The sequence below is a fragment of the Heterodontus francisci genome, unplaced genomic scaffold (assembly GCF_036365525.1).
Source record: "Heterodontus francisci isolate sHetFra1 unplaced genomic scaffold, sHetFra1.hap1 HAP1_SCAFFOLD_319, whole genome shotgun sequence".
Lineage (NCBI taxonomy): Eukaryota > Metazoa > Chordata > Chondrichthyes > Heterodontiformes > Heterodontidae > Heterodontus > Heterodontus francisci.
The window spans coordinates 1,001,356-1,028,237 of NW_027142010.1; the positions used below are offsets into that span (position 1 = coordinate 1,001,356).

Below are 26,882 nucleotides of genomic sequence, written 5' to 3' on the forward strand. Positions count from 1 at the left end.
ACAACCAGCAAGTTCCTCTCGAAGCCACTAAGCATCCTGACTTGGAATTATGTCGCTGTTCCTTCACTGTCGTTGCGTCAAACCCTGGAATGCCCTTCAAAAGAATACTGTGTCTGGACCTGTCCCACATGGAATGCAGCTTCGAACAGCACTGTTATATTAGCGACACCACAAGGACTGCAGCCGTCATGTTGAAAGTTCACCCCCACCTTCACAAGAGCAATTAGGGATGGGCAGTAAATACCACCCTGCTCTATCACCAAAGCGACAGGCCTCGCCCGTGGCCTGCCACCATAGCAACAGGACGCCCCATCGTACTGTCACCACAGTGACAGGCCCTGCTCCATGTACTGTCACCAAGACGACAAGACACCTCTCCTGGCTGCTGGAAATAGTTAGTTAGTGATTTAGTTTCTCTCATCAATGAATTAATTCAACAACTGGGTAAAGGGATATTTCAGCACATTCTTCAACTGCTCTCTGAACTGAGTCTGGGTCACGGCATAAATCGCAGTGTTTGTGCAGCAACTCAGGAGCTGCAGCATGAAGCCCAATTCCTGCAGAAAACGAGGTGGACTTGCAGAAAAAGACACCGACGTCAAATTCCACACCCGTGTCCATATGGAAAGCACCATTAACGCTGTCCACAACAGAATGAAATTGACCGAGATAACTAGCAGTAAAATAATGGACTTCCTTCGGCTCTCCATCTGTGCGTCTCTGCGAGTCTCCCCAGTGCTGTGAGCCCGGAGTCTGCTGCGTGCTCTGCTGCTCACTAAAATGTGTCTGACGGTGAGAGCATTGAGCAGCAGAATCACCACAAATGGGAGCCCCGGGGTTAGAATGTGATGGAGGAATTCGATTGTTACCCAGACACGAGATATCTGAACATCCCATGTTACAGAACAAAACCAAGGGAGGTTCACCAGCCAATACCAATCTGATAACATAAAATACCAGAAGGTGTTCTTTAAACTGCTCAGCACAGTCACTGTTCCCAGAGCCACAGCAGCCGTTTTCTCGCTGCAATATTTATATTTCAGCTTCTGGTAACAAATGGCCACAAATCGATCAAAGGTGAAAGTGACGGTGAACCAGACAGAACAGTCTGTGGCTGTGTAAAGCAGGACGGCGTGGATATTACACACAGGGATGTAATACAGGAACCGGAACTGTTCCCGATAAACAATGGGAATGTGTCTCAATATCAGGTCCAGGATAATGACCAGTAGATCCGCCGCTGACATGGCCACCAGGTAGCGAGTGACACATTTGGAGAGACCGCATGTCCTCTGAGACAGGACCCCAATCGTCAGCAAGTTAACTGTGAGGAAGGGAAATAAACAGAGAAATTATACATCAGGCTGGAGCAAAGATATCAGTTTGATTGAGGACATTTTGAGATTTACAAATATGTCACTGCATCCAATGATATGCTGAAATGATTGGACCTGAAATAACAAACGGGAAGGTCTGCAATACGATGGAAGACAGGGGAGATGAAATGACTAAAGGGTGTTATTGAAATTATTAAACTCAATGTTAATCATAATCCTACCCTTCCTCCATTCTTTTTATAGTTTAAAAACTGTTCCACCTCTCATCTCTCCCAGGTCTGATCTGAAACATTAACTCTGTTTCTCTCTCCTCAGATGCTGCCTGACCTGCTGAATATGTCCAGCATTTTCTGTTTTTATTTCAGATTTTCAGCATCTGAAGCACTTTGCTCCTGTATCGAAAGTTAAATGTTGAACTGACTGAGAGATTCCTTCACCTCTGACAAGCAGCACAGAATTCAATTCAATTATTTTAAAACAATGATCGGGAATGAGACCACAAAAAAATCAATGAAACAAATAATCTCAATCGTCACTAAATTAACTATAAATAACGGAAATTACCGGAAAATTATAGATCAGGTTGGAAGTAAAATACAACAGGTTGAAGGAGTTTGGATTGACATTTATACACGTAGTACCATATTCGGTGTGTATCTAATTATTGGACGAGTGACACGGATTGCAGCTGGAGATAGGCAGCTGAATTTACTACAGCCAGTGGGGTTCCTGACGGCGGGCCGAAAATATGAGCGGAACCCTGTCTTGGCAATTCAGAACCAAGAAACAGCGCATTTCAGTGGCGTGGGGACAGTTAACTGTCTGGGCCATCGTTCACTTCCCTGCTGAACAATCAGATGGCCAGCAGCTCAGAAGCATTGGTAAAGCCACCGGGAGTAATGGAACTACCAATACTACATCAGGCCTGGGTGCAGGACCATCGCTGGAGCTCTAAAACCAATGTGAGTGTGGCAAGGACACCCAGGGCCAGTCAGCTGGTAGGGGGAACTACCGTTCATGCAACAGGGTTGGGGCCAGGACCATGACAAGAGATCTGGTCCCCTGGTAAGTGTACCGAGGAGACCGAGGCAACTGGGGAGTAGGGTCACTGTCAGTACTATACCAGACCTGGTGCTAAGACACTTCGTGGAGAGCCCGGACCTCAGTTGTGTGTACGGGGCTGCTGGGGCCAGTCGGAGAGTGGGCACACTGCCATTAAAGCACCATGAAGATTACGGGAGACCCAGGACCTCAGATAGGTTTTATTGCTGTGGCCAATAAGCCAGTGGGGGTCACTACACCGAATCCACCCTACCTGCAAGAAAGTTAATCGCTGGAGCCTGGGACACTCGTTCAGTGTATCGAAGACACTGTGCCAGTCAGCTAGTGGTGTTCACTGCCAGTAATACATCAGGCCTGGGATCAGGACCATCGCTGAAGTCCCCAACACGAATTAGGCATGGCGGGGTTGCCGTGTAAAGTTAGAGAATGGGCAGCAGTGGGGATCCTACACGAAGCCGGAGACAGGGATCATCAATCGAGCACTGGGCCCCAGGTAAGAGTGGTGCGTGTTCCGGGACCAGTTGAACAGAGTCGGGGCCACTGCCAGTGATACACAGCCCTGGGACCAGGGCAATTGCTGGAGCCCAGTCTCCAGGTAATTGTTTTGAGGTATCGAGTTCCACTCAGGAAGTGTGTGCCACTGCTGGATCGACTGCAGTTCTGGGACATGGAAGATCGCTGGACTCTTGGACACCACATCACTGTGGGGACTATATGGCGCCAGTCAGGGAGTGTGCGACACTGCTGGTACTACACCAGATCTGGGACCAGGCTCAACGCAGGTGCCCTAGACATCAGATAAGTGTGGCAGAAACGCCACGGCCAGGTAGGTAGCGGATGCACTGCTGGCACTACACCAGGCCTGGATACACGCCCACTGCTGGAGAGTCTGGACATCACGTAAGTTGTTTTAGGTTACTGGGGCCGGTCACGGGGCGGGTACCACTGCCGGACCTACGGCAATCATGAGACCTGGACAATTGCTGGAACACCAGACTCCAGATAAGTGTAAGAAATTCATGTGGGCCATTCAGAGATTGTGGCCAACTGCCAGTAGTACAACAGGCCTGGAACAACATGCATTGCTGAAGCCCAACGCGCAAGGTAAGCGTGATGAGGTTTTAGGACCATGAGAAGGAGGATGTGAGGCCTCATGGCTTTTTCAGGAAAGCCGGCTTCCCGATAGTGCAGCTGGCTCTGCCAGGCCACTATGTCAATGGGGAGAGGTACAGGAAATGAAGTAACTCTCAACCCTTTCGTGTACAGTTGGTAGGTGACCATGCCCACTACAACATGTTGGTGAATGAGACCTTCATTCAGAAACAGTCAGCGTTCCCAAAGTTTTGGCATCCATGGAGAACCAGAATGTGGCCGCTCGGAGACAATTACAAATCAACGCTAGACACAGCTCATGCTTCTACACTCTCAAACCACCTCTCACCGCCAACCAACATCACGCAATTAACATGTGTATAACGTGAGAAAGGGAGTCACTATGAACATAATGGAAGAGAACTTCGGTGTGACGAAGCAATGCTTCTGATGTCTGAACCGCTAGGGGGTGGGGGGCGGAGCCCTCCAGTGCACACTGGAGCAGGTGTCCAAGTTCATGGTGTTCTGCTGCACCCTTCACATCATCACCTACATGAGGACTCAATCATTGGCACCAGGAATCCGGAGGCCACCTCAGGAGGAGGAGGATGCAGGGAGGATATTTCCTGGATGCATTCGAGCCAGACAGGCTGTCGGGGAGTCCCTGCTAAGATTCCAGTTCCCATCGGACAAATTCCCTTTCCCACCATGCATCCCCCATTCTCTACCATTACACCCATCTTAGAAGCCCCATCACAGCGTCCCCTTGGTCACCATCATGCAATTAAAGACACCAATAAAAACCATTTCATTAACATCTTATCCAACAACACATCCAATTATACAAACTTTCCACCCTTATATATTCCCTGAGAGCCTGTCTTGTGGCTTCCCTCGACTTGCCCAGTGCTCCGACACAGTGTTTCCCAACTGACTGCAGCATCGCTGGTGGAAGGCGACTGTCTTTCACTGGGGGAGAATGAAGATCGCCTTGCAGAAAGGCCTCGAGCAGCTCTGGGCCTACAGGGCTCGGATTCGGACTGCACCAACTCCACTTAGGCAGCGGCAGCCTGGTCTGGCTGATGGGTAACAGCAAGAATACTGGTCCAGTGACTGTGAATGGAGAACAAATACTGTCATCCTGAGCGAGGACAGCAGTTTCATGCTCCACGGGGACTTTGCCTGTCCCACAAAGCGACGCCACCGTAATCCTAGTAATCTACTGGATCCCCGATTGCCGGACTGCTGTGAGAGTCTGCAAACCCCTTTGAGCACTGAGATCCACAGCCATGGTGGCAGCAGCCTGATCCTGCATGGCAACAATCATGGATCTGATGAACTCAGTGAGATTTCACTGCAGCACGGAGCCTTTGGATGTTAACCACCTATGTTGCAGCTACAATGGTCACCAGACTCTTTCTCACGACTGGGTCCGCTAGTGCTATCATGGAGTTAGTCGCCAATTCCAGAGGCGAAAGATTGGGCATCAAGCTTTGTGCAGTGTCCTGTGCAACATTGGAGTCAGACTCCTTCTTGGTTTTTGACAGTGACAACAGACTGTCTGACAGGCCTGTCAATGTACAAAGTATCTCAGTGTACATGTCCATCAGCATTCTCCTTTATGCTGCTCCAGCAATGTTCGCATCTGAGTACCGTGTATTATAAATCGTTTGCGACCTCGCCTCCAGTGAGCTTACACATGAACTATCCTTTCCCCCTGCCCTGGCTGTCCTCTCACCAGAAACAGCAACGGCGGTTGTGAGAGGAGCCGGGGTATAAAAGGAGCAGAGAGCGAGGTCCGACAACAGAGGCAGCGGCGGCGGTGAGAGCGCTTTGTTCTGTTCAGTGCAACTGCTTGACCAGAAAAAAATAAAATTGAAGTGTGACGTCAGAGGAGGGCTGGTAAGTGATTGATGGGTATTTCTTCCGTGCCTTGTGTTGTTTATTTCTTGTTTTTTTTTTGGTTTTGGGCAAGTGATTTAAATCAGGCCATGTCATTACAGGTTAAGAGTACACACAAATAGTTTATTTTTCTTAAATACTGTGATCAAATTATTTAATTAAATAGCATAGTGATGGCTGGGCAAACGATGTGTTTCAGCTGTAGCATGTGGAAGCTGGTGGACCCTGGTGTGATCCACAGTGACCACATCTGCAGCAAGTGTTGGCTGTTCGAGGTACTTCAGCTCAGAATTGATGAACTTGAGTCTGAGCTGCATACACTGTGACACATCAGGGAGTGGGAAAGTTATCTGGACATGGTGTTTCTGGAGACAATCACGCCCCTTAGATTAATTACATCCAATCTAGACTTTGGTCAGGGACAGGAGGGTATGACTACGAGTGAGGCAGATGTGGGGATCCAGAATGTAGCTTTGGAGGAGCCTCAGCCAGTGCCCATATCTAATAGGTACGAAGTTCTTGCTCCGAGTGAGGACGAGGGCACAGGCTGCAGGGAGGATGAGTAAACTGACCACAGCACCGTGGTTCACAGCGCCATTCAAGTGGGGGGAGCAAAGAGAAATATAGTTGTAGTAGGGGATAGCATAGTTAGGAGAATAGATACTGTTCTCTGCAGCAAAAATAGAGAGTCCCGAAGGCTGTGTTGTCTACCTGGTGCCAAGGTGAAGGACATCTTTTCCGGGCTGGAGAGGAACTTGGAGTGGGAGGGAAAAGATCCAGTTGTCGTGGTCCACGAAGGTATCAACGACAGAGGTAGGACTGGGAATGAGTTTCTGCTGAGGAACTATAAGCAGCTCGGGGATAAATTAAAAAGCAGAACCACAAAGGTAATAATCTCCGGATTACTACCTGAGCCATGTGCTAATTGGTATCGGGTAAGTAAGATTAGAGAGGTAAATGTGTGGCTCAAAGACTGGTGTGGGAGAAATGGCTCTGACTCATTGGACTCAGGCACCAGTACTAGGGGATGTGAGAGCTGTTCCGTTGGGATGGGCTTCACTTGAACCATGCTGGGACTAGTGTCCTGGCGAATCGTATAACTAGGGTTGTAGATAAGGCATTAACGTAAATAGTGGGGCGGGGGGAATGGGGGTGGGTGGGGGCGGAGGGTTGAATTGAAGGGATGCTTAAAAAGTCGAAATATAACGAAAGAGGAGAGGTGTCGGGTAGTGAAGGGGCATACATTAATCAGAGAGTTACAGGAAGGGACAGAGAATACAAGCACAAGAGTGCAGCAGAAATTAGAACCAGAGTAGGTAAAAATGGTAAAACGTCAAAGCTTAAGGCTCTTTATCTGAATGCATGTAGCATTTATAGCAAGATAGATGAGCTGACGGCACATATAGAAATAAATGAATATGATTTGATAGCTATCACAGAGACGTGGTTGCAGGATGACCAGGACTGGAATCTCAATGTTCAAGGATATTCAATGTTCCGGAAGAATAGCCAGAAAGGAAAAGGAAGTGGGGGAGCTTTGCTATTAAAAGAAGGGATCAGTGCTGTTGTGAGTAATGACATAGGTGTAATAGACCGTGATGCAGAATCAGTTTGGGTAGAAATAAGGCATAGCAAGAAAAAGATGTGGTCGTGGCTTATCGGCCCCCAAAGAGTTGCCTCTCTGTCGGACAAGATATTAATTAGGAAATAACGGAGGCGTGTAAGAATTATCATGGGTGATTTTAATCTGCATATAGACTGGACAAATTAAATTGGCAAGGGTAGCATGTAAGACAAATCTGTAGAGTGCCTTAGGGATTGTTACTTAGAGCAATATGTTGCAGAACCTAGCAGGGAACAGGCTATTTTAGATTTGGTATTGTGTAATGAGGTAGAATTAATAAGAGATTTCGTAGTTAAGGATCCTTTACATGGAAACAATCATAACATGGCAGAATTTCAAATTCAGTTTGAGGGTGATCAACTCGGGTCTCAAACCAGTGTCTTCAGCTTCAACAAGGGCAATTACAGAGGTATGATGAAAGAGTTGTCCAAAGCGGACTGGGAAGATAGACTGCAGGGAAAGTCAGCAGATGAGCAGTGGCAGACTTTTAAGCAGATATTTCATCACACTCAGCAAACCTTTATTACAGTCAGAAGGAAGGACTCGAAGATAACAATTAACCACCCGTGGATAACAAAGGAAGTTAAGGACAGTATCAAATCAAAAGCAAAGGCATGTAATTCGGCGAAAATGAGTGGTAAGTCAGAGGATTGGGAAGCTTTTAGGAACCAGCAACGGATGACTAAAAAAACTAATAAAGAGGGAGAAAATTGATTGTGAGAGTAAATTGGCAAGAAATATAAAAACAAACAGTAACAGCTTCTACGGGTCTATTAAAAGGAAGGGAGTAGCTAAAGTAACTGTGGGACCCTTAGAGGATGAGGATGGCGAATTAATAACAGGGAAATGGCAGATAATTTAAACCAATATTTTGCATCAGTCTTCACGGTGGAGGACACCAGAAACAACACAACAATAACAGATGAGAAAGGTGTAAATCGGAGGGAGTAACTTGTAACAATGTCTATCACGAGGAAAAAGGTGCTGAGCAAACTGATGGTACTAATGTCAGACAAGTCACCAGGACCTGACGGCCTGAATCCAAGGGTTTTAAGGCTGCAGAGATAGTGGAGGCATTGGTCATAATATATCAAAACTCATTAGATTCCGGTAGGGTGCCAGCGGATTGGAAAACCACTGATGTGACACCCCTATTCAAGAAAGGAGGGCGACAGAAAGCAGGAAACTATCGACCAGTTAGCCTAACATCAGTCATTGGGAAAATGCCAGAGTCCATTATTAAGGAAGAAATAGCAAGACATTTAGAAAAAGCTAACGCAATCAAACAGAGTCAACACGGTTTAATGAAAGAGAAATCATGTTTGACAAATTTGTTAGAGTTCTTTGAGGATATAACAAGCAGATTGGATAAAGGGGAACCGGTAGATCTCGTGTATTTGGATTTTCAGAAGGCGTTTGATAAGGTGCCACATAAACGTTTTTTGCAAAAAAATAGGAGCTCAGGGTATTGGGGGCAATGTGTTGGCATAGATTGAGGATTGGCCAACACACAGAAGGCAGAGAGTCGGGATCAATGGGTCTTATTCCTCTTGGAAAGCGTTACTAGTGTGGTGCCACAAGGATCGATCCTGGGGCCTCAGCTATTTACTATTTACATTAATGACGTGAAGGAAGGGACAGAGTGTAGTTTATCCAAATTTTCTGACGTTACTAAAGTAGATGGGAAGGCATGTTGTGATGAGGACACAAAGAATCTGCAAAGGGATAGAGGTAGGTTAAGTGAGTGGGCAAAAATGTGACAGATGGTGTTCAATGTGGCAAAGTGTGAGGTAATCCACTTTGGTCGGAAGAATAAAAAGGCAGATTTAGATGGAGAGAGACTACAAAATACTGCAGTACAGAGGGATCTGGGTGTTCTTGTGCATGGCACACAAAAGGTTAGCATACAGGTGCAGCACTTAATTAGGAAGGCAAATTGAATTTTTTCCTTTATTGCTGGAGGGTTAGAGTTTAAAAATAGGGAAGTCTTGTTCCAACTGCACAGGGTGTTGGTGAGGCCACACCGAGAGTACTGCATACAGTTTTGGTCCCAGACTTTAAATAAGGATATAATAGCATTGGAGGCAGTTCAGAAAAGGTTCACTAGGCTGATTCCTGGGATGAAGGCGTTGTCTTATCAAGAGTGGCTTTACAGGTTAGGCTTTTATTCATTGGAGTTTAGCAGAATGAGAGGTGATCTTATAGAAACATATAAGGTTTTAAGGGGGTTTTGACAGGGTAAATGTTGAGAAGATGTTTCCACGAGTGCAGGAATCTCGAACTAGGGTACAGAATTACAGAATAAGAGGGCACACATTTAAAACTGAGATGCGAAGGAATTTCCTATCTCAGAGGGTGGTGATTCTCCACAATACTCTGCCTCAGAGAGCTGTGGAGACTAGATCACTAAATGTATTAAAGGAGGAGATATATAGGTTTTTGAAATCTCGGGGAGTCGTGGGTTAGACAGAGCAGGCCCGAAAGAGGAGTTGTGTTCTGGGACAGATCAGCCATGATCTTATTGAATGGTGGGGCTGGTGTAAAGGGTTAAATGACCTCCTCCTGCTCGTATTTCTTATTTCTTACGTCTGCAGCTCACTCGTGCTCCGTTGCTCACCACGTGCATATTCTGACTCTATACCAGCTTCGAAGTTCCACGTAGTGTAAGTATTAGATCTGGCGACTGTGAGTGTCGGACCATGTAATGGGGCTTCACCATCAGTGCTGTGCAGCTAATCTCTCTCTGTGTCTCCTGGAGCTGCTGTGACTGGGAAGCTGGTAGTTTTGGGTTATCATTGGCAAGCATAAAATCAGAAGGGGAGGGTCGTGGTGAGGGATTGGGGGAGGGATGGAAAGCAGGATGTCCATGGTCCCACCATATGCAGCTTGTACATCATCACAGACAGCAGGATGAGGAGCGGTGGGAGTTAAGAAGGGACATAAGGCAGGCACATAATATCATCGTGAATGCTCTCGGTGATGCCAGATGCAACGGGCTCTGTCACAGCTGATCCCATGATCTGGATAACCGTCTGCTCCCTCAGACTTAGGGAATGAAGGTATGCCTGGTCCCCGCCGGTTCACTGCTGCTCCTTGTGATTCTGGGGCACCTTGTCCTGTAAGGGAGAGGGCAGAATGTCAGCCATTGTGTTGTACAGTATTTGGGTGATGTGTCTGCCATAGCTGAATAGCTGGAAGTCTGTGGACGCAGTGAGAGGTAGGTGTGAGGCTGGTATCAGTGGAAGGTGTGTGAGGGTGAGGTGGAGTATGTGAATGTTAGTTGTGAGTCCTGAGTGTTAGGGACTGCTGATGGGTGAGTGATGGGGGTGTGGTACATTGAGCAGTGTGAGCAGTTGGTGGTGTTGGGGGTAGGATATCCCATGTGGAGATCAATTCACTGACATTGACCACCCGTGTGAGCTTATTAAACTTCTTCTGGTACTGCTGCCCGGTCCTCGGAGCCAGACTTATTGCGTTCACCTCCCTGGCCACTTGCACCCATTCCCTTCAGAGGGCGTTCCTTGAGGGTTTCCACGCCATCCCACGGAAGCATGACCTCTCTCCTCCTGTCACCCTCCATGACTAAGGCCTCCAGCATCACATCCATGAACCGCAGAAAACTCTCTCTGTCCAAGTATCCCATTTACCTTGTCTGCAATTGCAGCATTCACACTCAGCAGCAGCAGACTCCTGTGACTCAGTGCAGCTTCCCTTTAAGTGGGACAGACCGTCTTTAAGAGCTGAATCCTGGCTGAAGGTCTTGCCAGCCTCACCAAGGGAGAGCTAAAAATTAAACGCTGTTCCGGTTAGATCAGGTGACGGCTGAAAAGGTACCCTTGTACCTCTGTCTCATCTGGTTTTAAGACCCTCTAGTATCTGACATACCTCCTTTTTCAAAATTGCTTGGCTTGCATCTTCTTCCTTGGTATGACAGCTGCAAAGTATTCATTTAAAATGCCAGCTATGCCCTCTGCCTCCATGTGTAAATCCCCTTTCTATTCTCTGATTGGCTCCATTTATCACCTTTTACTATTTATATGCCCATGAAAAACTTTGGGATTTCCTTTAAGGCTCGCTGCCAGTATCTTCTCATGCTCTCTCTTTCATTGGCTTCTTTGCTTTTCACCTCCCCTCTCAACCTTCTATATTCAGCCTGGTTGTCAAAAGTATTTTCTACCTGGCATCTGTCATAAGCACACTTTTTCTTTTTTAACTTCATCCCTGCCTCCTTTGTCATCCAGGGAGCTCTAGATTTGTTTGCTCTACTTTTCCCCTTCGAGGGAAAATACCTCGACAGTGCCAGAACCATCTCCTCGTTGAAGGTAGCCCATTGTTCATCTCCCGGTTTTCCTGCCAACTTTTGACTCCAATTTATTCGCCCCAGCTCCATTCTTACCCCATTGAAGTTGGCTTTTCCCCCAGTTAATTATTCTTATCCTGGATTGTTCATTATACTTTTCTATAGTCAGTGTAAACCTGATAATACACTGATCACAATCCCCTAAATGCTCTCTGATTGATACTTGATCCACTTGACCCACTTGATTCCTAAAATCCAGGTCCAGCTGTGCCTCCTTCTTCCTTGGAGGAGCAACATACTGTTGTGGGACATTTTCCTGAACACACTCTCAGAACCCTTACCCTTCACTGCCCTTGACACTATTATCCCAGCCTATATTTGGATAATTAAAGTCCCCCATTAGCACTACGCTATAAATTATGCACCTCTCTGTAATGGCCTTGCAAATTGGATCCTCCACGTCCTTCCCACTAGCTGGTGGCCTGTAGACAACACCGAGCAATGTAAATGCACCTTTTTTGTTCCTTCACTTTCGCCAAATTGATGCTGTCCTCGAACCCTCTGGGACATCCTTTTTCTCCAGCACTGCAATGCTCTCCTTTCTCAATACCTCGACCGTTCCCCGTTTTCAGCTTTGCTATCTTTCCTGAACACCTTGTATCCAGGAATATTGAATACCCAGTCCTGCCCTTCTTTGAGCGAGGTCTCTGTTAGAGCCAACATCATTTTCCACTTGGCAATCTGCGCCTGTACCCCACCAGTCTTTTTAACCACACTCCGTGCATTCACATACATGCACCTTAATCCTAATTCATTCATTATTACTTTATCCCTTACCCTGACTCCACCTAATAACGTACTATTCCGTACTCTCGTGCTATCTATCTGCCCCAGTAGTCTGTGAAACCTGGAATTCCTCTCTAATACTTGTTCCTGCTTCTTGCACTCATAACTAGTTATCATTTTTGCTTCGCTCCAATCTCAGGTTCTCACTCCCATGACAATTTAGTTTGAACCCTCCCTGACAGCGCTAACAAATATCCCTAAGAGCATATTCATCCCAGTCCTACTAAGATGCAAATCGTCCATCTTGGTCGGGTCCCAACAGCCACAGAACCGTCCCCAATGCCTCATAAATCTGATGTCCTCCCTCTTACACCAGTTCTCCGGCCACATGTTCAATCGCTCAATTCTCCTATTCCGATGATCACTCACACATGGGACTGGATGTAAACCTGCGATTACTGTTTTTTGACGTCCTGCTTTTTAACCCCCTTGCTAGATCGCAGTAATCTGCTTTCAGAAACCTCATCCACTTCTTACTCATGTTATCGATGCCAATGTGGACCACAGCTTCTGACTGTTTACCCTCCCCCAAAATAATGTCCTGCAGCAACTTCATGACATGCTTGATCCTAGCACCAGGGAGGCAACACACCATCCTGGAGTCATGTTTATTGCTGCAGAAATGCATGTCTGTTTCCTTAACTAATGAATCCCCTATAACTACTGTTCGTCCACTCCTCTTCCTCCCCTTCTCTGCAGCTGAGGTACCTGTATTGTCACTAACTTGGCTGTGACTGTACCCCTCTGAGGAACCATCACCCTCAGCAGTATCCAAAATGAAATCAAACGATTAGCAAGTGAGATCGTAACAGGGGACTCCTGCACTACCTGTCTGGTTCTCTTAGACTGCCTGCTCGTCACCCATTTCCTATCTGGCTGCATGCTGTCTAATCTGGGGCGTGACCAGCTCTGCAAACGGGCTATCCATGTAGTCCTTGGCCTCGCGCATGCATAAGAGTGGCTCCAGCCGCCGCCCGAGTTCCAAAACCCGGAGCTCAAGCTTCTGCAGCCGGAGATACTTCCTGCAGATGCGCTTGTTTTGGACATATGGTGCATCCATGACTGCCTACATGTCACGGGCTGTGCATCCCACTCGAGCGAGCAGACCTGGCACACCTTAATTTTACAGACTATTTATTATAAGTGGAATAGCTTACGAGGTACTCACCAAACAGCTCCTTCTGCTGCACTGAAGCAAGAAATAAAAACTGATCTCGGGGTCTGCGTGTGTGCTTGTGTGTGTGTTTGAGTGTGTGTGTGTGCTTGTGTGCGTGTTTGAGTGAGTGTGTGTGTGTGTGTGTCTCAGGACCTGGTGTGTGATCTGCGTTTGTGTATCTGTGTGTCAGTGTCTGTGATGGTGTTGATATGGCTCAAGCCTGTTGTGTGATCTGCGTGTGTGTGCTTGTCTGTGTGATTGTTTGGCAGAGTCATCGAGGCACAGAGTTATGCAGCACAGAAACAGGCCATTCCATCCATCGTGTCTGTGCTGGCCATCAAGCACCTATGTATTCTAATCACATTTTCCAGCACTTGGCCCATAGCCTTTTATGCTATGGCGTTTTAATTGTTCATCTAACTTCTCAAATGTTGTGAGGGTTTCTGCCTCTACCACCCCATCAGGCAGTGTGTTCCAGATTCCAACCACCCTCGAAGTGAAAATGTTTATTTCTGAAATCTCATCCAAACTCCTGCCCCTTACTTTAAATCGATGCCTCCTGGTTATTGACCCCTCCACTAAGTGCAAATGTTTCTTCCTATCTATCCTATCAATGCATCTCATAATTTTGCATACCTCAATCAGGTCCCCCCCCAACACACCCCACCCCCACGCTCAGCCTTCTCTGCTCTAAGAGAAACAGCCCGAGCCTATCCAGTCTCTCTTCCTGGCTGAAATACTCCAACCCAGGCAACATCCTGGTGAAGCTCCGCTGCACCCCCTCCAGTGCAATGTCATCCTTACTACACTGTGGTGCTCAGAACTGTACACAGTACTCCAGCTGTGGCCTAATTCGCGTTTTATACAGCTCCAGCATAACCTCCCTGCTCTTATATTCAATGCCTCGGCTAATAAAGGCAAATATCCCATATGCGTTCCTAACCACCTTACCTACCTGTGCTGCTGCCTTCAGTAATCGATGGACATGTACACCAAGGGCCCTCTGAGACTCTATACGTCCTAGGGCCTTACCATCCAATTTATACTCCCTTGCCTTGTTAGTCCTCTCAAAATGTATCACCTCACACTTCTCAGGATTAAATTCCATTTGCCACTGCTCTGCCCATTTTGCCAGCCCATCTATATAGTCCTGTAATCTAAGACTTTCCTCCCCAATATTTATGACACTACCAATTTTCGTGTCATCTGCTAAATTATTTATCATACCTCCTATATTCATGTCCAAATAATTTATGCACACTACAAACAGTAAGGGTCCCAGCACTAATCCCTGTGATACACCACTGATCATATGCTTCTAATCGCAAAAGAAACTCTCGATTATAACCCTCTGCCACCTGCCACTAAGCCAATTTTGGTTTCAATTTGCCAAATTGCCCTGGATCCCATGGGCTGTTACCTTCTTGACCAATCTCCCATGCGGGACCTTCTCAAAAGCCTTACTGAAGTCCATATAGACTGCATCAACTGCTTTACCATCATCTATATACCCAGTCACCTCCTTGAACAATTCAATTACTTTGTTAGACATGTTCTCCCCCTGACAAAGCCATGCTGACGATCCCTGATTAATCCCTACCTCTCCAAGTGGATAGTAATCCTGTCCCTCAGAATGTTTTCGAATAATTTCCCGACGACTGACGTTAGACCCACAGGCCTGTAATTACATGATTAATCCCTACTACCCTTCTTGAATAATGGCACCACATTGGCACCTCTCCCGTGCCCAGAGAGGATTTGAAAATTTGTGTCAGATCCCCTGCAATCTCCTCCCTTGCCTCACGTAGCAGCCTGGGATACATTGCATCTGGGCCTGGGGATGTATCCACTTTTAAGCCGCTAAAACCGCGAATACCTCCGCCCATTCAATGATATTTTTTCAGGTATATCACAATCCCCGTCCCTGATATCGCCATCGTCCTTCCCCATAGTGAACATAGATGAAACGTAGTCACTCAAAATATCACCGACTCCTCCGGCTCCACACACAGATTGCCCCTTTGGTCTCAAATAGGCCCTACTCTTCCCCTGTATATCCTCTTTCCCTTTAGAAAAACTTATAAAACGCCTTGCGATTTTCCTTTATCTTGCCCACCACTGTTTTTCCATGCCCCCTTTGCTCTCCTAACTATGTTTAAGGTACTCCCTACACTTTCTACACTTCTCTCGGGCCTCCGCTGTTTTCAGCCCACTGAATCTGCCATAAGCGTCTTTTTTCCCTTAGCTAATCCTCCATATCCCCTGATATCCAGGGTTCCTTGGACTTATGGTGATACCCTTCACCTTTACGGGAACATGTTGGCCCTGAACTCTCACTATTTTCTTTTTGAATATATCCCACTAGTCTTCTGCAGACTTTCCTTCAAGTAGTTGCTCCCAGTCCACTTTGGCGAGATCCTGTTTTATCATATTAAAATAGACCTTCCCCCAATTCACTACCTTTACTTCTTGTCCATCTTTGTCCTTGTCCATAAGTACTGTAAATCATACAGAGTTATGGTCACTTTTCTGGACATGCGGCCCCACTGACTCTTCTAACACTTGTCCGGATTAATTCCCTAAGATTAAGTCCAGTACCACTCCTTCTTTTGTAGGACTTTCTATGTGCTGGCTCAAAAAGCTCTCCTGAATGCACTTCATGAATTCCACGCCCATTAAGCTTTTTGTACTAAGATTATCCCAGTTAATATTGGAGAAGTAGAAATTCTCTACTATTATTGTCCCATTGTTTGTACACGTGTGTGTGTGTGTGTGTGTGTGTGTGTGTGTGTGTGTGTGTGTGTGTGTGTGTGTGTGTGTGTGTGTGTGTACGTCTTGCTTATTGCCTGGGTGTATCATTGATCTGTGTGTGTGTGTGAGTAGCACAGGACCTGGTGTACTATCTCAGGTTTTGTGTGTGCGAGTATGTTGGTGTGGATGAAATGTTTTATTACCTGCACCCCTTCCCCCGCTTCCCCTTCCCAGCCCCCCCTTCCAGCTCACCCCCCGCACCCTCTTCCCCCACCCCTCCCCCTCGCAACCCTTTCCCAGCTCCCCCCTCGCTCCATCTTCCCCCTGCACCCCCTTTTCTGCAACACCCCCACCCTCTCTACAGCCCCATTCCCAGCTCCCCCTCGCACCCCCTTCCCTCCACCCCTCCCCCAGCACTCCCTCCTCCCACCGGCATCCACCTATCCCTGAGCAGGGGCCCTAACAACCCCACTGCCTTGTGGGCGTCTCGGGAGAGTCCAAGGCTAAGGGAGTAAGCCCTAACAGAAAATCCGGAATGGAAACACGGAGGCGGACATGTGTCAGTCACCTTTGACATGCTTCTGGCAGTTTCTGCAGCCCTACCGGTGCTAAACGTCGTGCTCTGCACTCCTGTGGACCCCACCAGAAAGGGCGATATGGGGATGTTGACGCTTGGGCAACTCACAACCTCCATACATTCGCCTAGGCATGCGCCATGGAGAAGTCACTCCATAGTCGCCTCACAGCGACCAAAACAACACGGAAGGCAGCAGCTACGGGTTATAAGTCCAGCTCAATTGGCGTTGAGATTGGGCGCCACGGGTTGCCTTTGCTGGTGGGAGAGGTCATCGCAACTCACTGGACAGCGAAAGTCCGCCTCAAACCAGGCAGCCCCCGGTCAATAAAGTTCTGCCCCGTCACAGTCCACCTGCTTCAATGGGTGCTTGGAGCTCAGGGTTATTGCCCGAAAAGCGGACTGCAACAGCGCACCAAACAGCATGATAAAAGGAAAGAAGTTACCAGCCCTTCGTTTTGCAAGCTGGAACGTCAGCACTATGTGTCCTGGCCTGTTGGAAGACCTTACACTAATCAACGATTCTCCGAAGACCGCCATCATTAACAACGAGCTCAGTAGACTAAATGTGGACATTTCAGCACTTCAGGAGACACGCCTTCCTGCGAGTGGATCTCTAGCAGAGCAAGACTACACCTTCTTCTGGAAGGGTAGAGATCCTGAAGAACCAAGACAGCATGCAGTGGGCTTCGCCATCAGAAACTCTTTGCTCAGCACTACAGAGTCACCTTGAAATGTCTCAGAACGCATACTGTTCATCCGACCGCTCACCGCCTCAGGTCCAGTACAACTACTCAGCATCTATGCTCCAACACCCTGCTCCCCACATGAAGATAACGACCGGTTCTATGAGGAACTCCATAATATTATTAATAGCATCCCCAGCACCGAACACCTATTCCTGCTGGGGGACTTTAATGCCAGGGTTGGGACTGACCATGACTCATGGCCCTCCTGCTTTGGGCGCTATGGCATTGGAAGGATGAATGAGAATGGAGTGAGACTGCTGAGTTGTGTACCTATCATAACCTCTGCATCACCAACTCGTTATTTCACACGAAACCTTGTCACCAGGTTTCATGGAGGCACCCTAGATCACGTCATTGGCACCAGCTGGACCTCATCGTCACAAGGCAAGCATTCTTAAACAGTGTTCAAATTACACTCAGCTTCCACAGTGCGGACTGAGACACCAACCACTCCCTAGTGTGCAGCAAGGTTAGAGTCAATCCAAAGAAGCTGCATCACTCCAAGCAGAAGGGCCACCCGTGCAACAACATGAGCAGAATTTCTTATCCACAGCTGTTAGAAAAAATTCTAAATTCACTTGAAAGAGCCCTTCAAAGCACCCCCACAGAGGATGCAGAGACCAAGTGGGCCCACATCAGAGACGCCATCTATGAGTCAGCAATGACCACCTTTGGCAAACTTGTGAAGTGGAATGCAGACTGGTTACAATCTCATTTTAAAGAGCTGGAACCTGTCATTGCCGCTAAGCGCATTGCACTGCTGAACGACAACAAAGCCCCCAGTGAGTTAACATCCATAGCACTTTAAAAAGCCAGAAGCACTGCGCAAAGAACAGCCAAGCGCTGCGCAAATGATGGCGGGCAACACCGATGCAGTCATATTCAACATGCATCAGACACCGGAAACATCAGAGGAATGTATGATGGCATTAAGATACATTTTGAGCCAACCATCAAGACGATCGCCCCCCCTCAAATCTAAATCAGGGGACACAATCACTGACCAACGCAAGCAAATGGACCGTTGGGTTGAGCACTACCTAGAACTGTACTCCAGGGAAAATGTTGTCACTGAGACCACCCTCAATGCAGCCCAGTCTCTGCCAGTCATGGATGAGCTGGACGTACAGCCAACAAAAGCGAAACTCAGTGATGCCATTGATTCACTAGCCAACGGAAAAGCCCCTGGGAAGGATGGCATTACCCCTGAAATAATCAAGAGTGCTAAGCCTGCCATACTCTCAGCCCTCTACGAACTGCTTTGCCTGTGCTGGGACGAGGGAGCAGTACCGCAGGACATGTGCGATGCCAATATCATCACCCTCTATAAAAACGAAGGTGACCGCGGTGAATGCAACAACCACCGTGGAATCTCCCTGCTCAGCATAGTGGGGAAAGTCTTCACTCCAGTCACCTTAAACAGGCTTCAGAAGCTGGACGAGCGTGTCTACCCTGAGGCACAGTGTGGCTTTCGAGCAGAGAGATCGACCATTGACATGCTGTTCTCTCTACGTCAGCTACAGGAGAAATTCCGCGAACAACAGATGCCCCTCTACGTTGCTTTTATTGATCTCACCAAAGCTTTTGACCTCGTCAGCAGACGTGGTCTCTTCAGCCTGCTAGAAAAGATTGGATGTCCACCAAAACTACTAAGTATTATCACCTCATTCCATGACAATATGAAATGCACAATTCAGCATAGCGTCGCCTCATCAGACCCGTTTACAATCCTGAGTGGCGTGAAATAGGGCAGTGTTCTCGCACCTACACTGTTTGGGATTGTCTTCTCCCTGCTGCTCTCCACACGTTCAAGTCTTCAGAAGAAGGAATGTTCCAATACACAAGATCAGGTGGCAGGTTGTTCAACCTTGCCCGCCTTAGAGCGAAGACCAAAGTACGGAATGTTCTCATCAGGGAACTCCTCTGCTGACGATGCTGCATTAACATCTCACACTGAAGAGTGTCTGCAGAATCTCAGCGACAGGTTTGCGGCTGCCTGCAACGAATTTGGCCTAACCATCAGCCTCAAGAAAACGAACATCATGGGACAAGACGTCAGAAATGCTCCATCCATCAATATCGGCGACCACGCTCTGGAAGTGGTTCATGAGATCACCTACCTAGGCTCAACTATCACCAGTAACCTGTCTCCCGATGCAGAAATGAACAAGCGCTTGGGAAAGGCTTCCACTGCTATGACCAGACTGGGCAAGAGAGTGTGGGAAAATGGCGCACTGACACGGAACACAAAAGTCCGAGTGCATCAAGCCTGTGTCCTCAATACCTTGCTCTACGGCAGCGAGGCCTGGACAACGTATGTCATGCAAGAGAGACGTCTCAATTCATTCCATCTTCGCTGCCTCCAGAGAATACTTGGTATCAGATGGCAGCACCGTATCTCCAACACAGAAGTATTCGAGGCAACCAACATCCCCAGCTTATACACACTACTGAGTCAGCGGTGCTTGAGATGGCTTGGCCATGTGAGCCATATGGAAGATGGCAGCATCCCCAAGGGCACATTGTACAGCGAGCTCGCCACTGGTATCAGACCTACCGGCCGTCCATGTCTCTGCTTCAAAGTCATCCTCAAACGCGACATGAAGTCCTGTGACATTGATCACAAGTCGTAGGATTCAGTTGCCAGCGATCATCAGAGCTGCCGGGCAGCCATAAAGGTGGTGCTAAAGTTTGGCGTGTCGAAGAGACTTAGCAATTGGCAGGAAAAAAGACAGAAGCGCAAGGGGAGAGCCAACTGTGTAACAGCCACGACAACCAATTTTTTCTGCAGCACCTGTGGAAGAGTCTGTCACTCTAGTATTAGACGTTATTGCCAGGCCAGGCGCTGCTCCACGCGGCACTGACACCTCCAGGCGCTTGCACATTGCATCCCCAGACAAGGAGGCCAAAGAAGAAGTATTTGTATGTGTGTATACGTGGTGTGTCTGCATCTTGTCTGGGGTGTAATCTGTGTGTTTGAATTTGTGTGTCTCATTCTTAACCCGGGTTGTTAAGTGTGTGTGTGTGTGTTTGCGTATCTGTCCGGCTCAGTGCTTGGGGTCTGATTGTTGTTGTGTGTGTGTGTGTGGGGGTGGGGGGCGGGTGGGCGGGGGTTGTTGGCTTGCTCAGGGCCTGGCTTATCATCTCTATGTGTGTTTATGTGTGTCTGTGTGTGGGTGCGTGTATGTCTGCCTAATTGCCTGGGTGGTGATCTGTCTTTGTCTGTGTCTGGCTCAGGACTGTGTTGTGATCTTTGTGTTTGTGAGTGTGTGTTTGTGTGTACGCGTGTGTTTGAGTCTGTGTGTGTGTGTCTGACACAGTGCCTGGGTTGTGATCTGTTTGTGTGTGTGTGTGTGTGTGTGTGTGTGTGTGTGTGTGTGTGTGTGTGTGTGTGTGTGTGTGTGTCTGGCTCAAGACCTGGGATGTAATCAGTTTGTGTGCATGTGTGCGTGCACAGCGTGCATTGCTAAAAATGTATATGTCGGTGCATGATTTTCTGTGGGTCTTTCTCTGGCTCTCAGCCTGGGTTTCGAACTATAGATGTGTGTGTGTGTCCGCGCATGCGTGTCTGTGTGTATGAGTGTGTTTATATTCTGTTTATATCTGTCTGGCTCAGTGCCTGGGGTCTGATCGCTGCGTGTGTGTGTGTGTGTGTGTGTGTGTGTGTGTGTGTGTGTGTGTGTCTGTGTGTGTGTGTGTGTGTGTGTGTGTGTCTGTGTGTCTGTGTGTCTGTGTGTTTGTGTCTGTGTGTTTGTGTGTGTGTGTGTGTCTGTCTGTGGCTGTGTGTGTGCTGTTATGTCTGTCTGGCTCAATGCCTGGAATGTGATGTGTGTGTGTGTGCGTGTGTGTGTGTGTGTTTATATCGGTCTGGCTCAGTGCCTGGGGGTCTGTCTCCGGTCACTTGGGCCAATGTGGAAGGCCCCAGTGAGGAGTATTGGATGGGTGGTCATCATGCCCAGCGGGAGGTGTTTCCTGAGAGGTCCATTGCTTCCGAGCCGTGGCCCTTTGTCGGCCACAGATTTCCCATGGAGGAGGGAGATTCCCCAAGCCCGCAGGGAGCGAACTGCGTTTTACAGGTTTTCCTCTCCACGTGGCAGAGTTACCCTCGCCATTGGTTAGATCACAGTGGTGGTGGGAGGAGGCCCTTAAGTGGCCACTTACTGGCCTCAACTGACCTCTGGGCGGAAAGGTCATTGTCAGCCTATTCCCGCCCCGGACAATATCACTTGGCGATGGGGAGATGACAGGCCCTCTGGCCCGCTACCCATCGTCATACTATGGGTCCACCCCTCAGACCTCAACTCATGGGGGTCCATAACCTTCAGCCCAGGGCTTGGTGAGACCATGAAGGAATTTGAAAACGAGAATGATGATTTTATTCACAAAGCATTTCTTAATCGACAGCCAATGTAGGTCAGCGTACACAGGAGTGATGGGTGTATGGGAGTTACTGTGAGTTAACGCATCAGCAGAAGAGTTTTGGAATGCTTGAAGTTTACTGACAGTAGAATGTGGGAGATCAGCAGGAGAGCATTGGAATGGTCAAGTCTAGAGGGAATGAATCAAGGTTTTGAGCAGAGCAGCTGAGACAGGGGTGGCGTCAGGTGATGTTCTGGAAAGCTTTTTTTGGCCCGTATTGGGGAGAATGGTTTGGCCAGTATGTAGCAAGTCCAACAAGTGATGTGCAGTTTTAGGCTTCGTTTTAGGAAATGAAGGTGGGCAAGTGACAGGAGTGGCAGTGGGAGAGCATTTCGGTGGTAATGGTCATAATCCAGTCAGTTTTCACATAATTATAGAAAAGGACAGAGGTAGAACAGGAGTTAGAGTTCTCAATTGGGGCAGGGTCAATTTTACTAAACTGAGGAGTGATATAGCGAAAGTCGACTGTAAACAACTACTTAAAGCTGAATCAATCTCAGAGCAGTGGGAGCCATTCAAAGGGTAGATTCCTCGGGTTCCGAGAAAGCATGTTCCGGCAAAGAAAAAAAAGGATGTGTTAGCCAAATCTGGAGCCCCCTGAAGTGCAAGGAGCTGACAAAATAAGATAAGGTAAAAAAGGAAAGCTGAGGTCCGCCACCGAGAACTCAATATAACAGAAAACCGAGAGGAGTATAGAAAGTGGAGGGGTGAAATCAGCAAGGAATCTGGAAAAGCAAAGAGAGGGCATGAAAGAATATTGGCAAGCAAAATCACGGTGAACACAAGGATGTTTTATTAATACATGAAGAGTAAGAGGATAAGAAATGAGAGAGGATGGCCCCGAATAGATCAAAAAAGTAACCTATGTGTAGGGGCAGAAGATAGTGTTATGGTTCTGAATGAATACTTTGTGTCTGTCTTCACAAAAGAGAGGGACAATGCAGATATTGTAGTGAAGGAAGCGGGATGTGAACTACTGGGTGTGATAAAGATAGGGAGAGAGGAAGTATTAATGGGATTAGCATCCGTGGAAGTTTATAAATCTGAAGGCCAGATGAAATGTATCCTCGGCTGTTAAAAGAAGCATGAGAGGAAGTAGTGCACAGATTGTCCATCAATTTGCGGTCCTCTCTGGATACAGGTGTGGTGCCAGAGGATTGGAGAACTGCGAACGTTGTACCTCTGTTTAAAATGGGAGAGAGGGATAGACAGAAAAATTACAGGCCTGTCTGTCTAACCTCAGTAGTGGGCAATGTATTGGAATCTATTCTAAGAGACAAGATATCCTGTGAATTAGAAAGGCACAGGTTAATCAAGGATAGTGCAGCTGATGTGGTCTACGTGGATTTTAGCAATGCTTTTTACAAGGTCCCACATGGAAGACTGGTTAGCAAAATAAAATCCCATGGGATCCAGGGGAATACAGCAAGGTGAATACAAAATTGGCTCAGTGGCAGGAAAAAAAGGGTAATTGTCGACTGTTGTTTTTGCTACTGGAGGGCTTATAGTGGCGGTCCGCAGGGCTCAGTACTGGGTCCCGTGCTTTATGTGATGTATATTAACGATTTGGCCGTAAATGTAGCGGGCATGATAAAGACATTTGCAGACGATACAAAGATTGGTCGTGGGGTTCATAGCCAGGAGGACACCAGTAGGCTGCAGGAAAATATAGATGGACTACTCAGATGGGCAGAAATGTGACAAATGGAATTTAGCTTGGAGAAGTGTGTGGTGATGCATTTCGGGAGGTGAAGAAAGGCAAAGAACTGTACAATTAATGGCAGAATACTGAGAGGTGTAGAGGAATTGAGGGACCTTGGCGTAAATGTCCACAGATCCCTGAAGGTGACTGAACAGGTCGAAAACGTGGTTAAGAAGGCAAATCGAACCCTTGCCTTGATTAGCCGAGGTATAGAATAAAAGAGCAGAGAGGTTATGCTGGAACTGTATAACTCATTAGTTAGGTCATAACTTGAGTACTGTGTGCAGTTCTGGTCGCCTCATTACAGAAAGGATGCAATTATACCAGAGAAGGTACAGAGGAGAATTATGTCGATACTGCCGGGTCTGGAAAAATGCAGCTACGAGGAAAGATTGGATAGGCTGTTTATCTCCCCCTTGGAACAGAGAAGGCTGAGAGGAGATATGATTGAAATGTACAAACTTTTGAGGGGCCTGGATAGAATGGAGGTGAAGAGTATATTCACCTTAACAGAGAGGTCAGTGACGAGGGGGTATATATTTAAAGTGATTGGTGGAAAAGTTGGAGGGGAGAGAGGTTGGCGAAAGTCTGGAACGCACTGCATGAAAATGTAGTTGAGGCAGAAACTCTCAACTAATTTTAAAGGTGTCGTTATGCACCTGAAGAGCTGTAATCTGCAGAGCTGCAGAACAAATGCTGGAAGGCGGGATTCGGCTGCGGGGCTCATTTTTTGGCTAGCAGAGACATATTGGGACAAGTGGCCTCTTTCTGTGCAGTAAACATTGTATGATATTCTATGATATTTCTATGATTTTCTAGGTGCAAATAGGCTGTTTCAGTGACGGTGCCTATATGCGGTTAAAAGGTCATCTCGGGGTCAAATATGATATCAAGGTGTTAACAGTCTTGTTTAGTGAGAGAGAGAGAGGTTCTGAAGGGTCAAGAACCAGGGGGGCATAGATTTATGTTAAGGGGCAGGAGGTTTAGGGAGGATTTGAGGAAAATTATTTTCAGCCAGAGGATGGTTGGATTCTGGAATGCACTGCCTGAAGAGATGGTAGAGGCAGGAACCCTCACAACGTTTAAAAAGTATTTAGATGAGCACTTGAAAGGTCATGGCATATAAGGCAACGGGCCAAGTGAAGGAAAATGGGATTGGAATAGTTCGGTGCTGGATGGTCAGCACGGGCACAACGGGCCGAAAAGACTGTTTCCGTGCTGTATAACTCTATGACTTTCTATGACTGTATGACTTTACTAGGTTTGGTAGAAATACTACTAGCTAACAAAAATACAAAAGACCCATTTGCAAATCACCTGTTAGCAATATATCCATTAGTCGCAAACACGTTACAAGCAGTCACACAGACGTGATCACCCAGTGAGCGGACACTCTGTGCTGATCATTCTCTTCAACAGCTGACCAAGTTACCCAACCTAAACATTGAATCACAATTTGCAATGATTTTTATACCTTTCTTTCCACGGTGGGCAGGATGTCTCATTGACAAGATCACACTGTCCTATCAAAATCCACCCAGAGCTACAATTGTCCAATGAGATGTCTAATTCCATGTTCAGACTATGATATGAGAGACTGCCTTGATGGTTAGCATGTGTTTACATTTCCTTCAGTAATATCATCACCCCGTGTGGATGTTACAGATGCCTGAGGATTGTTCTCAGCACAGACAATGGCAGCTATCCTTCCTGGACACATATACATTTTAAACCACAGGATAAGTAAACAATCCAAATCCCTTAAATTCCTGACATTTTACAAACTGCTGCTTAGTGAATTGCTGGTTTAGTTGCATTGCAAAGAAAGACAAACTCAGACGTCAGCAATCAACGTCGTATCGCTCTCTCACAGCTTTTCAGAGATATTGGACCAATCAGGGCAGCTGAATTAACATTTTAAAATATGTTCAGCCATGCCAATCTCTTGTCTTAATTTTTTCCAAACACCATGACTGCATGCGTTTTTTTTTGCGAATGTGAATCTTTTCTGAATTTCTTACTTCGCATCAGAGTGAAACTTAACTTTTAAGGAAGTCTCTATTGGTTTCGACTCGATTTTTACAATCCAGTCAGAGATCAGGTCTGCAGCTCCTGTGCTGGAGAAAGAGTGCCCCAATGCTCTGTTTTAATTGTTATGGCCTGTGAAGCAATAGGTGCATTAGTGAGGCTAACAGTAACAGAGATTCCCGTGATTCTCCAGGCTGGGCCATTGTGCCTGTGAATGCTGCAATAGGGACATTGGTGAATCTGAGAGTAACAGTGATTCATGCTATCCTCTGAGACTGATGGACCCCGACGCTGCCGACCAACGGCTGGAGAGGTTTGAGGCAGCAGTAGAGGTCATGAAGGTTAGTAACGGAGCTTGGTTAGTTCCCGCAGTGCATTCAGTTGCCCGGGCAAATGGCTCAAGATCATTAGTGACAAAGACACATTTAATACTAACTCTCCGATTTGGCCGGTTAGAAAACCGTACGACAGCTGGTGACTGACTATTGACCACCAGAAACTCAACTCAGTCACCCCTGTGTGAACCCAGTTGTCTGAGAGACACCCACCCTACTCTCCCGGATTCCCAGCGGCAGGGCTGTCTTCACCACCCTGGATATCTCGAATGGTTATTGGAGTATCCCAGTAAAAATAGAGAAACAATTTAAATTCACATTCACTTCTGAGGACCAGAGATACCCCTGGACATGACTGTCACTAGGGGTTCCAGAATAACCCCAATATTTTCCACAACCGTTTGACCGGGGCCCTTCTGAGCTTTTCACAGTCGTTTTGCTTGCTGCAATATGTCGATGATCTCCTCATCACCACAGACCGTGTCCACACATTTAACCCTTTTACAGGAACTACTGCAGTTACTTTGGGAGCTGGACTAAAAGACCATCCATGTAAAGCCGAACTGGTGCATGTCAAATTTCTAGGTGTCCAGATTGGATCACCCAGCATCAGAACAGATCAAAATCAGGTCGAGACCATTAAGTGCCTACCCCTGTGCACCTCAAAGACTGCACTGCATCCTATCCTCAGGCTGGTCGGGTATCAGTGGACACTCATCCAGTGTCTACCCCTGTCCACCTCAAAGACTGTCTTTTGTCCTATCCTCAGGCTGGCCGGGTATCACTGGACCCTGATCCAGTGTCTACCCCTGTCCACTTCAAAGACTACACTGCATCCTATCCTCAGGCTGTCCGGGTATCACTGGACCCTCATCCAGTGTCTACCCCTGTCCACTTCAAAGACTGCACTGCATCCTATCCTCAGGCTGGTCGGGTATCACTGGACCCTCATCCAGTGTCTACCCCTGTCCACCTCAAAGACTGTCCTATGTCCTATCCTCAGGC

The 26,882-nt window shown here is 47.3% G+C and overlaps 1 protein-coding gene across 1 annotated transcript in view; it reads right to left on the reverse strand.

Annotated features, from left to right (window-relative positions):
* Positions 1 to 428: 428 nt before the first annotated feature.
* The window catches only part of LOC137366182 (probable G-protein coupled receptor 139), a 50,008-nt gene continuing 23,554 nt past the window's right edge, over positions 429 to 26,882 (reverse strand). The window contains exon 2 of the mRNA XM_068028171.1: positions 429 to 1,324. Within this exon, the coding sequence (XP_067884272.1) occupies positions 429 to 1,324 (896 nt within the window). The remainder of the gene's footprint in view (positions 1,325 to 26,882) is intronic.